The 14,831-nt window shown below is 48.0% G+C and overlaps 1 protein-coding gene across 3 annotated transcripts; it reads right to left on the bottom strand.

The window, feature by feature from the left end:
- Positions 1 to 414: 414 nt before the first annotated feature.
- On the bottom strand, positions 415 to 14,466 carry bard1 (BRCA1 associated RING domain 1). 3 transcript variants are annotated; one of them, XR_013125972.1, is made up of 12 exons: positions 14,292 to 14,466; positions 14,147 to 14,203; positions 13,915 to 14,057; positions 11,251 to 12,308; positions 10,809 to 10,889; positions 9,982 to 10,154; positions 7,599 to 7,716; positions 7,382 to 7,514; positions 5,866 to 5,958; positions 3,174 to 3,271; positions 2,804 to 2,972; positions 1,555 to 1,689 (listed from the first exon to the last, which is right to left on the bottom strand). XR_013125972.1 is itself a non-coding variant. In XM_076993763.1 (11 exons), the coding sequence occupies exons 1-11, from the start codon at positions 14,387 to 14,389 to the stop codon at positions 1,354 to 1,356; spliced, it is 2,388 nt and encodes a 795-aa protein (XP_076849878.1). In that variant the 5' UTR covers positions 14,390 to 14,466; the 3' UTR covers positions 415 to 1,353. The 3 variants fall into 3 exon arrangements, 2 of the variants coding, with proteins under 2 accessions (XP_076849878.1, XP_076849879.1); XM_076993763.1 differs by lacking the exon at positions 2,804 to 2,972 and having other exon boundaries at positions 415 to 1,689; XM_076993764.1 differs by lacking the exons at positions 2,804 to 2,972; positions 14,147 to 14,203 and having other exon boundaries at positions 415 to 1,689.
- Positions 14,467 to 14,831: the final 365 nt, after the last annotated feature.

Here is a 14,831-nt window from a genome sequence, read left to right as displayed (position 1 = left end):
GTCCCTGCTCACCTATTAATCAGGCTTCTGAAACCCTGTCCGCACCACTAATTGCCTCCTCCACCTCCTCGCTAGACGAGGGCAATTTAATGCAGCTCACAGCAATCAATAGCAATTAGGCATGTCCCAGAGTAATCCCACTGAAAGCTGCATTTTGGGACATGGCCAAAGAGGCCCTTCAGGATGGAGGGTCAGAAACTCCTCCCCCACATCCAGATACAGCGTAACCTTCTCCAAAGTGAAGGGCAAAAAACACACCGCCATCTTGGGTTGTGCCTTGCAGTGTGTGTTTCCTAAAGGAGCGGAGGCTGCATCATCTCTAGACATGGCCTCAAGGCTTACAGGAGTCTTATTTTTTGCATTTGATAAAGAAATGTGCTCACAGACCATCAGAAAAAAAAATTGAGGCTTAAATGTTTTAGCAACAGGGTTGTTTATTTTACAGTGACATTGCCAAGGTCTACTCTGGGTTTTATACAACTTGTATATTAAACATACAACACCACAACACACACTCCAAGACACAAGAGGTCTTCCTTTAAGATGCATCTTTTCAAATAGCAATAGAATTTGTCCACAAAAATGCGGACACAATAGCCTCTCCCAAAATCTTATTTAAAATAAAAAATTTAAAACAAACTTTCATTTCACCAGACAGAAACAATTAACACCTTTCGGTTGGTCTTTATTATTATTTAAGAAACTAGGTTCTTCCTCCACTAGTCGGGATAACATTGGGGTAAATATCCACAGAAGTAGTCACATTAACCAAAAGTCTTTCTGAGCTGGTGACATAAAAGGCACACATCACTGGCCAATGCTAATGCTCTTATTTGAAATTATTGTACAAAGCTCTTCTCAAACTTCTGCTGAGTCACTCAGGTGTGTCAGTCCTTGAGACCCTGTGTCCTGGTACATAAACACAGACATTTCTATGTTCTGTGAAATACTGCAGTCATAAGAGAACATTTATTTCTCCTTTTTAGACGAGGTTTGGTTTCCATAGTTATCAACGTCATGTCTTGCAAACAGCTTATGCACGGAGCAGATAGCTCTGCAGCCGAAGCTGAAGACGGCCATCACGGTCACCATGTCACACAGATTAGGGCTTAGACCTCACAGTCGTACACTTCAGGCTTTATCATGCAACTGTCAGGTTCATTAAGAAACCACTGTGATAACAGTATATATATTTTTCTGTCACACAAAGATGGCTTTCAAAGCTTGGAAGCGTTTATCACTACCCCAACAACACGATGCGCAGGACAAAGCCAACCTGGCTTACACGGACTCGTCCTAAGCCGTGGGACAAACCTCCTCCTGCCGTGACGGGTGTAGGAAACCGGTAGCCGGTTAGATCTCTGGCACGGGCAGGAGACTGAAGGCCAGGATGCATTCCAGCAGCCACGACGAGGGAGCGGACCACACCTTGCCCAGACGTACGCGGCCGGGCCGGTAGGTGCCCTGCGGGTCGTAGAGGATGTATTGCGTGCAGAGCGCCTGGTCCGAGCCCGGCTGGGCATGGTACGCCGCGGCACTCACGGTCTGGGTGACGTCGCTGTCCGGTTTGGGCTGCCTGGTGAGAGGCCGTCCCCCTCCCGTCTTCACCAGCTGCAGCAGCTCATCTTTAGGAGGCTTCCGGAAGGTTCCCAGGAGGTAGAAGAAGCATCCGTCAAACAGCTGTGGCAGCTAGCGAGAGGACGTGAGGAGGGGAGTAAACAAATACAAGAGATCATCTGCGGACGCCATTTAACGTTGGGCATTTTCTGTAATTATTTGAGGACAACGGTTGGTAACAGAATGGAATAGAGGAAGCATTTTAATCACCATCACTTCACTCCAAGTGCTACGGCTTCTCAGCGCATCTCCCTCGCTAGTCATGACTCGCCACCCTCCCCTAGCGGTTCCCATCCCGCGTCCTGCCACACCGCAGGGCCCTTAACTCTCCTCTCCAGCGGAGGGCACCATCTTGGCACTCCTGCATTCCCTCATTTTCACACGTGAAGACACGTTCCTCTCTGCGACTCCCTCTCCCGCACCACCTTCCCAACCACACTGTGAACCAAGGATCTCGTTAACGCCAAAAGTTTGTTCCTAAATTGCCCCGATGGGTCGCAGATCCTGTATGAACGATCAAGGACAACGAAGATGACGACTTCCAGCTCAAAAATGCAGCCTCCAACATGAGACACCCTACTTACACCGAGAGGAAACCTGCACGTGAAGCAAATCTGAAAATGCTAATCCTATTATAAATAAATAAAGCTGCAGACGCGTGTCTACAAAAATGCCAAAAGAGAATACCAGACAAGACAGCAACCGTCATAAACAAGCACACACTGGGATTTAACGGTTGGAACTGAAGGGTGCTGTCAATCAAAGAAGGGAGGTGGGGTCAGAGGGTTGGGAGGACCCAAAAAAGGTGAGATCCTATAAGATCCAAGCCGGAATCTACCCAAGTACAGTCACACTGCGTGTGTGTACATGTGTGTGTGTACAACGACTGCTCACACTCCAAGAGGTGCCGAGATGCTGCAGTTCAGTTCAATGAGCTTAGTCATCACAGCCTCAACAAAGCCAAGACAACTCACAACACCCACATGGTGTACAGCCACTTTGGACCCTTTTAGTGGGTTTTATGCTTAAAAGGTTAATGTTATCTTTGACCATAAGTGGGCTTTATACTGCTGTAAAAATGTAGTAGCAGTTAACTAGCACACCATGGCCCCTACACTAAACATCACATATGCCCCCCACACCCGCATCACAGTCGAGATTGGTAAAAGATGCATTAGCTGCTTACACCGTGTTGCTTCTCCACAGACGCTAAACAGCCGCTCTGCGCGGGAGTTCAGTGGGTGTGTCGATGACCTAAATTGCTCTGCAGCGCGAGCGGTCCTCTCGAGATCCGTGAAGGTTCAGCTCCTCAGCCTCCCCTACAGTCTTCCTTCCCCGGGGACGAGTGAAGCTTTCTAAATGAGCCTCCGTCAGTGCGACAGGCGGTAATAAAACCCCAGAAGGCAGCATGACCCACACCACACCAGGCACCATTCAGAACAGGAAACACAGGGCAGCAATCTTTGGCACTGGAAGTCTCTGCAGGCCACAGGCTAGCCAAGAGCAGTTTGCTGTCGCCAGCAGTTATCGGCTATATTAGCTTCACCATCACTCACCAGACTGTGTCTGTTGGCCCGGGCCCGCCGTGGACCCTCGCCGGCCTCGAACGCCTCCTCGTCCTCCCAGGCACCATGCTGGAGGCTGCGGGCCAGCCCTGTCAAACAGAAGGGGAGGGGGTATTCAGATGAATCTTCACTGCACCACAAATCAGGAGGTTAAATCTAAACAGCGTTCCGAGCAAACTGGTGTTCAGAAGATGCTGTGTTTGCATCCCGGTAGCGAGGCGAGGTTCTTGGCACAAAGACACACGACAGCAAAAACGAGGACGTCCAGATTCTTTTCGAACAAGGACAAAGGAGCCTCCCGCCCCCCATATCCCCGTCCCTTTCCCCCACCCCTCCCCTACCTACCCCCCCCCCCCGCCTGTCCTCTTTCATCCGCCCTGCTCACGTGCCTCATGGGTCACCCTCCATGGCTTCACCATTCTTCCCTTTTCTAATAGAGCACAATCTTTTTGTTGTTTCTGAAACCCACTAGTGACCCCTGTGACCATCGTCTATTGTTCTATTGTGCGTAGAGGCAGATAAAGGAGGAGAGGAACCAACGTGTCTGTGGTAAAGTCCTCTTCTAAAGGGACGCAGCGCTGTCAAGCCAGAGGTAGAGCGAAGCTGTTAGCTTAATCCCCGATTACACACCGGAGAGAAGCACTTTCTCTTCGCCTTTCAGCTGCCGTCCAACGGAGCCACGAGTGCAAATGGGCTTCAAATGAAAATCAAATCGGCAGGGTAACCAAGCCAGGCTGCCCACGTCTACCCACCATCTCTTTACCTAATGAGAAAACCCACTTTAGATTAGAGTCCTGCACGCTGCTGTGGATGCGACACTCAGCCATTAGTGAGAAAGCGCTGCTCGCATCCTTGTGGTCACAAGTGCTAGCTCCATCTGCGCTGCGGCCTGACACACCCATACACAAACGTAAGGCAACAGGACAAGTACACGTATACACTTCTATCCCACACTTTCGGGCACGCGCGCGCGCGCGCACACACACACACACACACACACACACACACACACACACACACACACACACACACACACACACACACCTCTACAATAATCATCAGCTGTAATTGCATTTCCTCTAGCTCTTTAATTACAGCTCTCATTTCCAGAAGCTGTATCGGGCCGGTGGCACCAGTACCAGATCCCGGGGTTAATCCGGCTCTCTCTCCGGACCAAAAGGCCGTCTCGTTAGCCCAGCAGCAAGGACCAATTACCATATCTGCTAATTTGATTCACGAAAATAAGCATTCAGTGTTTATGTATGTGTATGCACACGTGTGTGTGTGTGTGTGTGTGTGTGTGTGTGAGAGAGAGAGAGAGAGAGAGAGAGAGAGCGCAGTGGCTCAGGAGATCGAGGTTCACAGTGCAACTGATGCATCCATAGCAGCGAATCGAGACACTCACAGAAGACAAGAACAGCATCATATAGTAATGCAGACAGGTGTGCAACTGAAATACAGCATACTGGTAACACACAGCTGAAATATCCTTTCGCCACAATATTTTTTTTGCCAGATTTTGCCAATATTCCGTATTTGATCTCCTATCTTCAAAGAGCACAAATGTCTGGTCTGATAATAGCCTGTAGCATGATGTCATTGCATTAAAAGGGAATTTCAAAATCTATTGAATAAACTATTAACATACACCTATATTAAACCTATTCAATTACACACCAGGACTTTTTACAAGTTACTAGTCTGCAGTCCATCTGTTTGCATGCACAATAAGTTTACAACTCTCTGCCCCATTTAAGTGGGTCGCTTTCCAAACACAGAACCGCACCCGACCCGGTGGTGTTATATGGCAGAAACAGAGCAGGGTGTCTTAAGCCAGCACAAGTTTATGAGGAGCAGTGATTTCTAGCGCTTCGGGGTCACTGCCTGGGTGAGAGAAGCCTGCCGCCCCCAAGGACGTTCCCGAGGTCCAAAACGCACAATGGACGTCATCTGTGACGTTCAGTATTGAAACTGGTCTAGGTAAAGCAGTCAGGGAGGGGAGCTACAGGAAGGGATTATGGGACAGTATAACCATGTACTAAATGGAATTAAAAACAAAAAAAAAACAAATTTCAAAAAGAAAAATAATCAAGATTTGACGTGAGAAGCTTGCTGCTAAACACCGTGTCCAAACCACTGGGCATCAGAAGGAGATGAAGCGTACGCTGGAGCAGTCTGCACCGCACGTGTTCACCGTCTCGGGTCGAGGAGACCTTGCGTATCAGAACCCTTTTGCTACGCCCAGCCAACAGGGGTGCTGCACCAACTCGGGAGGGACCGATACAACAGAGTACACAGCTTACGATTATTACAGAGAAACCTTTCATGTACGGTACAGGGACGGTACAGGGTGTCTGGGCCCATGCTGTGCTGAATGCACCAAAGATCCCACCTCTGGAGGGCTGGGCTAGGATCAGATTTTTCTTTATCCATATAAATCAGGTCATGAAGACATGAAAGGCTCAGACAGATCTTGGATCAGGTCTGAGGGTTAATCCCTCACTGCCTTCATCAAAGTGAGAGTTGTTGACACCTGCCTTGTGTACAAGCAGTTAAAATGGCAACCAGTTAAATTGCACAGGGTTTTATATATATATTCATGTCTGGAGTCTGGGTTCAAAGGCCAGGACTAGTGGAGGTCTTCCAGGTTTGAGGTGTGAGGCGGAGAGAGTGGGGGACTCACAGCTGAAGCGCACCACCCAGCAGCCTCCAAGAATGCCCTGGAGCACGGTGAGGGTGGAGGGAACTCCATCCTCTGGCACTACCACATGGGTGACTGTAGAAAGAAGAGACAGAAAGGTGTAGGAAAGAAATATAACGTCAATACTTCACATATGAAGGTAGAACCTTCCTCACGTCTCATGTGCCACCAGGGTCATGTGTAGAGGTGTAAGAAGTTAGTGAAATCCACTTGGCGAAACAAAACCTTCTACAGGACATCGTCAGTTTGGATCTACAGGCTGAACGTGGAACATTCTGCTCCCATGACCTGATGGCTTTGCTAAATGGGAGTGGCATAACTAAATGGGAGTTAAACAATGATCTCTGTATCTATAAAATTGAGTGATATCAAGTGACATCCATCAGCTAGTGGAAAAACGTGAGAAACCCAAAGGTCATCGACGTAACATAAATAGAAGGGATCAATTTAATGTCACCTGCCAATGTAAGCAAACGCTGCGTGCTGACTGTGCCTGTCGAACTGAAAGCAGAGAGGAGCGGTCCTTCCTGGAGTGACAGCGCTTCATTAGAAATCAAATAATTATTCATGGCTTCATAAGTAACAAAAGCTTTCAGCTCAATAATTACTGAAAGCTCTTAATTATTTCTCAAAGCACAAACGTGTGGTGAGAGACAGTGTTTTTTCTCCTTCATATAAGCCTATTTAATTTAAAGAACTCCAGAAACAAATGGAGATGCCTAAAAGGAATTAACATAAGGCCGTTAAAAAAGCCTTTTGTAAAAGTTCCTGGCACACTGCGTTACTAGCGCCCGTTTGTTTCTGGAAAATATCGGATCCCGTTCCCATTCTCTGGAATAGCTGCGCCGTGACACACGGCCTCCGAGATTGTCAATCCGCCTCATTCTGACAGCATCCGCAACCAGCTTTCAGGGTGACAGACTGAACTGCTGGTTTCTCTAGTACTGTGATTTTCAGGGCTGTGTGAAGTCTCTTGAGTGGAACTTTTGCTGCAGTAAGTCATAATATCCATCTACAGTATAAAGGGGATTTTCACAATTATCCTTTTTATGCTGAAGGTGGATGGTTTGCAGGCTTTAATCAAAACTGTGCCAGTTACAGGAGAAGGCAAAGGCACTTTGTTCCACGCACGACATACGTCTCCTTTAGTGAACTAAAGTGTGCTTCAAGATGGCAAGAATCCTGCTGGCAGAAGCTGATGCAAACACACAGCTCTGTTACATTAGCTACATCAAAGTTTTTAAACATACTTCAAAGAAATAATAATAGTAATTTCTTATTGCTGGGCAATGCAGAATTTCCAAAAAAAAAAAATATATATATATATATATATATATATATATATATATATATATATATATATATATATATATATATATAAAAAATAATAATTCACAGCATCTATCACAGTATCTATCAGACAAACTCCGCTCCTGCCGGTAAAGTTCACTCACGAGGTGTCCAGAGGTGTGACCAGAGGTGACGGCGACACCGGTACCTGCACTGGAGAACGTCTGCAGTCGCCTTCCACCCAGCAGCTGTGCTGCTTTATTGAGCTGGTTCTGCTGAGACTGCGTCAGTTTGGTACCAATCAGAGTGACCTGGGCGTCTTTCCTCAGTATGCCTGGAGACTACAGAAACTCATGCTAGAAAGATCTCCCCAAGAAAGTTTTTAGGTGTGCGTCACGCACTGAAGTGTGGAGGTTCGGGGGTACCTTGGAGAGGCTGGCTGGGGAGCTCAGCGGTGTGGAGATGGGAGAGCGTGCTGTTCTCAGGACCTCACGCATTTCCTCCGTCTCTGCATAGTCAATAGGTTGGAGTCCAAATATATTCCTGCCGTGCACAAATTATGGTCATTAGCAGTGCCAGGGTTCATCGCTCCTCAACACATTTAGTAATACACACGCGCAGGCAACACAAACCATTACTGCAAGGCACCATACTGCTGGTAACCATACTGGCTACAGTATATTGATAACACCTATCGATGCATTATATCCACGTCTGCTTCCACATAAAGCATCCAAAGATGACATTTCAGCCAGAGCTACTTCGCTTGCGCATGCGATCAACTAACAAGTGCACAGGTTCACGTCGAGCACAAGAGGTCTTACGGCCCCCTAAGCCGGGCAGGACGACCGCCAGAAGACTCACCCCTGCAGAGAGGTAAGGAGATGAAAAACTGTTGCGCAGAGAGTTTGCTCAGATCCAACGTTAATATGGAGATACCACCTAGGGGACAATTAATAGGTCCACTGGTCCATAAAATATTTCATTTGGATTCATGAGCTACCAGACTGCCTTTCCTAAGAGCACACGTGCACAAAGACACAACCGCACACATATGCGCGTGCGCACACACACACCTGCATGCTATTAATGCACAATCTGGGCGGCAGAGACAATAGGAAACAACTAAAAAGGTTAGAAATAAAGTCATTTCTTCAATACTAATGAAGCAAAACTTGTGTTTTCATGGCCTCAGGTGCAGAAGCAAGCATGCCTGTTCACGCAATAGCTCTAGAATATCAGGAACCACAGCCTCCTGGGAAAAACACCGGCTTCTTAGCTGACAAAGCAGACGCAGATGCCAACAGTAATGGTGCCCAATGAATCACAGATCGATAGAGCTGTGAAAATCAGAAGCTCCCCGAGATGAACCAGATGTTTTTATTCATGCAACTGGAAAACTGTAACAATCGAGTGAGGCTGGAGACTCAGCCTGCAGCCCGGCACGGCAGATCGATGGATGACAGAAGTCTCCTTCACACACGCATGCGTTCCCTCTCACACACACACACACACACACCTGAATATTCCACACCCTCTCTACCCCTCATACTCACACTACTCTCCCCTCCAATTTACACACAAACATACCATACTGAAGCATCTCCCATCTACATTCGCCTCCTTGAAGCATCACATGAGCGCGCGCGCACACACACACACACACACACACACTAATCAATCCATTTCGGGGCTCAAGGCTGTTGCTTGCGTGAGCAGCCTGTTCTGCTGTCAGTGCAGAGAGAGACAAAGAGACGTAGAGACGGTGACAGGACAGCCTCGCTCTAGTGGGCCTGCGGGACACGTCTGCGTTTCATCTGCCCCTGGGGCAGGACAGCCTCGCTCTAGTGGGCCTGTATCACGGGACACGTCTGCGTTTCATCTGCCCCTGGGGCAGGACGGCCACATTTTGCTGATGCCCAAACATTGGCAATCGATATCCAAATGAGGCAGGCCAAGAAACGGGCCGCAAAGGAAGCAGTAGCGCTGGGTGGAGTAACCCACTCACCACACACACACACACACACACACACACACACACACACACCGCCCACCCCCAGATACACAACGCCGTTAACGCAACAAGCTTCAACATGAGGGAAAAAACCTCTTAATGGTTGAGAAACAGAAGTTAGAGAAAATAACCTAAACCAGCTTTGGGTTTATGGTGTAATAAGGTAGACCTGTCAAAAAATAAATAAATAGTGCATGTATTATTCACGCTTAGCTCTGGATGAAGAGCCTCCGTATTGCACTGTTTATGCTTCACAAACTGGTAGCAAAATCTCCATAGCAACAACACGGCAAGTAAGGCTGCTCGATATATCGCTTGTTAATCGCTGATGAAATATTTGACTTTGCAATATTGATATGCCTAATAACAAATAGTCCAGATAAGTGTTTTGCTTTTTTCAAGAATCAGGCCATTCGGCCATACCTGCAACTGCAATGTCCAACATAAATGCAGCACAATCATTTGTCTATTTTCTGAAACTCTAATGCCACATCAAGCCAATGAGTTTGAGGCTACATGGGAGGAAAAAAAACAAACAAAAAAAAAAAAAAACAAGCAACATTCTAGCATACGAGCAATTCCTGTCACACTGCCAGCCACTCGTCCGATATTAAACAACGTCCGCAAGCTCCATGCACATTCAGCCAGACACAGGGCCCTGTTCACATCTTCAAACTGTCAAGCAGGCCAACACAAGCCTCCAACATTAGAAATTAACATGTCCCTGTGTGTGCACGCGCGCATGTGTGTGTGTGTGTGTGTGTGTGTGTATGGGTTACGTGGGTGTAGCTTACAGGACACTGGCGGAGGCGCCGTGCTCCAGAAGCCGCCGGGCCACGTCCACGTGGCCGTTCCGCACCGCGTCGTGCAGCGGAGAGTGGTTCTCATAGCCGGGTGTGTTCAGCAGCACCCCCTGCTGGAGCAGCACCTCCACCACACCCAAGTGACCAAGGTTACATGCTTCGTGCTGTCAAGAAAAAAAAAATGCATTTTTAATGCACACCATACATGACAGGAAATAAAGCGGCTACAAAGGGTTACAGTAGCAATTTAAAGGACGTTTCTGGGAAACACACACACACACAGTCTGATATTAAAGTCATCTTAAATGCATCATTTACACTAACCCCCTGGGCAAAATCCATAGTGAAATACTAAGCAATGTCATGGGTCTATTACAGCTGCTTTCACAAAGCCAAAGTGGTAAAATGAACCCTGAACTGTAAAACAGTTTATTCTTCTACTGCATAATTCAATCCATGAAAACTAAGTTTTGTTTATTTGGCATGAAATGAGAAGACAAAAAAAAACTTGAAAGTGGAGATGGAGAAATAGTTAAACTCAACAAAATTAAATCCATAGATTCAGTAATAATCTCTTTTACAACCCGCATATGTACACGACAGCTACATAAACCACTCCAACGGTTCAATATTCGATATTGAATGAAGACTCCTGAGAAGTTCTAGCCAACGCCTTCAGGCAACTCCCTCACACACAAACGTGAGGCTTTATGAAGGTGATGTTACAAAATCACGTCTTACAGCACAGTAGAGAAGGAACATCGGGATGAAAGAGAGGAAGAGTGTGACAGAAGGGGAAGAAGAGGGGGTGCCCTGACCAGAGGCGTCCAGCCAGCGTGGTCCTTCAGGTTGGGGTCGGCTCCTTGGGTCAGGAGCTGTGTCGTCAACGCCACATCACCCTGCACAAGCAACAGAGGTCATCAGGGTCGAGGCGGTAAAGACAATTCTCTGCACGTCCCACGTGTATTTACACACACACACACACACACACACACACACACACACACACACACACACACACACACACACACACACACACACACACACACATACACGACAAAAAAGAAAGAAGGAATGTCACAAAGGGCCAGTTTTCCACACACAGATTAAATGTTGCCCAGGAAAATGGATTTTTTTCAGCAGACAGCCCTGACTGAGATTTGCATTTAGCTCAAGGCTTATCCTTAACCTGCAGCGAAAAAACGCATTTAAAAATAAAACCCATAAAGAATCAATGAAGCGGCCACCCTGTTTGCAGACCTTGATGGCAGCCAGATGCAGAGGTGTCTCTCCCCTCTGGTTCCTCTTCACGTAGGCAGGACTGCCGGAGCCGTGCCGGGGGCCTCCTCGCCCTTTCGCAGGAGTGGCGGGAGAACGCTTCGTGTCGACCTGTGAGCTTCCTGAGATTCCTTTCTGCCTCTCCTCTGTGGATCGTCCTGGCACCTCGGAGAGTCTGGAGCTATCTGGAGGAGGTGTGGAAGGTGCGGCAATCTTACCCAGGGTCGACCTCCTCCTCCCGCGAGCCACAGACGGCCCGGGCCTCTTCGGGGTGCTGCGGGGGCTGCCCCCCACCTCCTCCAGCCTGGCTCTTTTGACGCTTCTGCAGGGAGACAGCTGAGCAGGTACCCTGCAGTCGAGAGCCGGGTCTGGCTCCGGAAGCAGAGCAGGCAGCTGCTCTGGAGGAGGCACCAAGACATTCGGCTCCTCGTTAGACTGCTGAGCCTCCTTCGCCGTACCCTCCTTCAGAATGCTCCTCCTGGGACTGAGGATCTGAGCGCCTCCTTGGGGAAGGTCATCCCGGGGCGCCTCCTCGGGCTGGCTTTCCGGATACTGGAAGGACACCTTCTTGGTGGGTCTCCCCTCAACATCCCCAGGACGTGTCCCCCGCTCCTGCTCCTCAGCCTGGACTTCCACGGCTGCACCGCTCCCAAAGCCCCACTGCTGGTTCACCACCTCCAGCCTGACCTGCCTCTTCTTCACCGCGTTCTGCCTCCTGGTGCGGGGCTCGGCCCCGGCGCTGGCCGGCTTTCCAACAGACGCCCCGCCCCTTTTCCTTTTCTTCTTTCTCTCAACCTCCTTCGCCTTCCGAGTAGGGGAGGAGCCAGAATCTTGGGAGGAGGAGGTGAAGTTGAAGACCGACAGGAGCTCGGAGGCTGGCGGCCCAGGTGGCGGTTCGGCCACGTTTCTGCCCGACACCCTAGCGGGTTTCTCCACGCGGCAGCGCACCTTCCGGCTCCTTGGACTGAACCAGATCTTGACCTTCTTCTGTGGAAGAGCAGGACTTGGACTGGCCGTCTGGGCTGGGTCACCACCAGCAGCTAAAAGGAAATAGACACATCACACACACTTCAGCACACACACAATTCTGACAGATCATCTACATTCTTACCCTGCTGGTAAACGTCCCCTTAAGGCTAACATGTATACTTTCACGACGAGGTTGGTCAGACGCTCGCGGGCAGGGAGCAAACACAACCCGGCGTCTTCTCTCCGCCCTATCTCCAGGAGAGACGCCCCTCAGCGCGCGCCGCGTTATCTCTGATCCTGCAGCGGTGTCTCCGCGAGTCGGCCCTGGCACCACCGCACCCACCAAACAAGATCTCACAAGATCAAACAAGTGGGGCGACCACTGAACGCACGACGACCCCGAGGGCATCTGCTCCTCAAACCACATCCTCCCGAGCAGTCTACCCAGTTCTAGCTTCAGACAAGCTACTACGAGTTCAAATACACCATGGCTAACTGCAGAACATAATTATAGTCATTTCAGGATCAGAGTGTGAAGCTCAGTCAGTCATTTACATACATGTGTATATACCAGGGGTGTGACTCTACTTCATATCATACTGTACTGCATACAAGTAATAAGAAACAACTTTAGCCTGTCAGCGAGGCTACACATTAGAAGGGTGCAAGAAAAAAATATAGCTTATAAAATCCTATAGGAGCTATAGAAGTTCTTCCTCCAGCATCCATTTCGTCCTATTTGACAGTTGTTACATTAACTCTTATTATATATTATAAAACATTATTATACATTATAAAACTCTGCTCTGCTTTGTGCAGTGGGAAATACTGTGAAAGGATCACACTCTACTCTTTCATTCCAATGACTCAAATATGGGGCTTTTAGAATGTTGAATGTTTTAATAAAATCTAAGTGTACAGCAGATTCTCATGTACTGATTGGTTAGCATTAAAAGGCATTAAATTATGTGAACATATTAAATGCAAACCTTAATTTTTCTCCACACACATGCACACACCCCCCATTTAATGAGAAACCTTTTTTTATTAGAAACTATTTGTAGACATATTTGTTCACAATTTGTATGAGCAATACTGCAGCTCCTTGTCAATGGTCACTTTCTGGCCAGTCGTCAGGTCTGATGGCAGCATCACTGACATGACAGATGTGACAGACTGTCAGCATCACTGACATTACAAACACATCCAACTCTTGTCAGACTGTTGTTTGTGTCCAAAGCCTCCATGTTACCTTTTCACAAAGCTTCTCTAGGAAACGTGTTGAACGCGTGTTGGTTTGGCAACACAAGCTTCAGAAGGAGGTGTGCATGGCTTCTAAAATCACTGCTTGTGAACTTCCATCCGTTTTCACTATATGATTTCACTATTACTGTTCATATATTGTTCCTGGAGCTATTCTTGCAGGAAAGCAGCACTAAAAAAAATCGTTCATCCTGCACATTACCTTTTTAAACGTCTTCCTTCTGGTAAAAGTTTTGAGAGCATTTTATCTAGAACATCTCGCTTTCATGACAGCTTCCTACCCTTATGCAATCACACTGTTAAACTCCACTCTATAATTTTACATTTACATAGCGATCTTGTTTTTCTATGGCTTTAGCAAAGTTGCAAAGTGACCGGTTGTTAGAGGTCTGGATGTTTGAGCACTTGCGGTACCTTCAGCGGGCTGCAGCAATGCCTCCAGGTTGCGGAACAGGTCTGCGATGTTGTTGAGCTGTCTGTTAATGTGGATGTCCTTCACCCAGGCGGGACTGCGGCACACGCTGCACCCGTCCCCGGCGTGCGGGCCCGCACACGACCTGCGGGGCACAACCCACACCTGTACACTCACTCAGACCACGAGCACAGCTCCAGCATGCAAACGACGAGTCACACGAGTCTGCGTTACCTGCACAGTAAGTGTTCGCACAGGCCCAGACACACCGGTTCCGTCAGGACCCGGGAACTGCGACACAGGAAACCAACAATATCGCAACGAGGAAGCGAAACGCCGCCGTTAAGACTAACAGCCGCTGACGTTAGTCTGAACTCACCATTTAGAGCACAGCAGTAGCTGTCGGAACCGCGCTACTGCCTCTCGGGTTCTTGCCCACGTCCCACCCGGTACCTCCGCAGCCGTGTCAGGATCCATTTCTGTGAGATGGCGACTTCGCTGTTGTTCGTTCGGCCACTAGATGTTCGCGCGTCCCGCCAGTGGAAGTGCAGGAAGGGGAGGAGCTTAAAACAACCGAGCTTATTGGTTGACACGAGTGTCATCAAGTACACTGCTCCGTCCTTGTATACATACATATACAGTGTGTGTGTGTGTGTGTGTGTGTGTGTGTGTATATATGTATGTATGTGTATGTATGTATATATATATATATATATATATATATATATATATATATATATATATACAGCCCCGTCGACAGGGGGGGACAACCGGGTCTGTTGTCCCGGGCCCTAGGGCCAGGGGGGCCCCATCAAAGAGCCCAGCAATTTATTTTTTATTTAAAGTCTATAATTTTTAAATAATCTTTAAATCTTTCATTAATATAACATTATGTACTCATAATAAGCTCAATAGCTCA

This window comes from Brachyhypopomus gauderio, unplaced genomic scaffold (assembly GCF_052324685.1).
Source record: "Brachyhypopomus gauderio isolate BG-103 unplaced genomic scaffold, BGAUD_0.2 sc121, whole genome shotgun sequence".
In the NCBI taxonomy this organism is placed as follows: domain Eukaryota; kingdom Metazoa; phylum Chordata; class Actinopteri; order Gymnotiformes; family Hypopomidae; genus Brachyhypopomus; species Brachyhypopomus gauderio.
The sequence above is the reverse complement of the archived record's forward strand: the minus strand, read 5'-3'. Positions and strand labels throughout refer to the sequence as shown.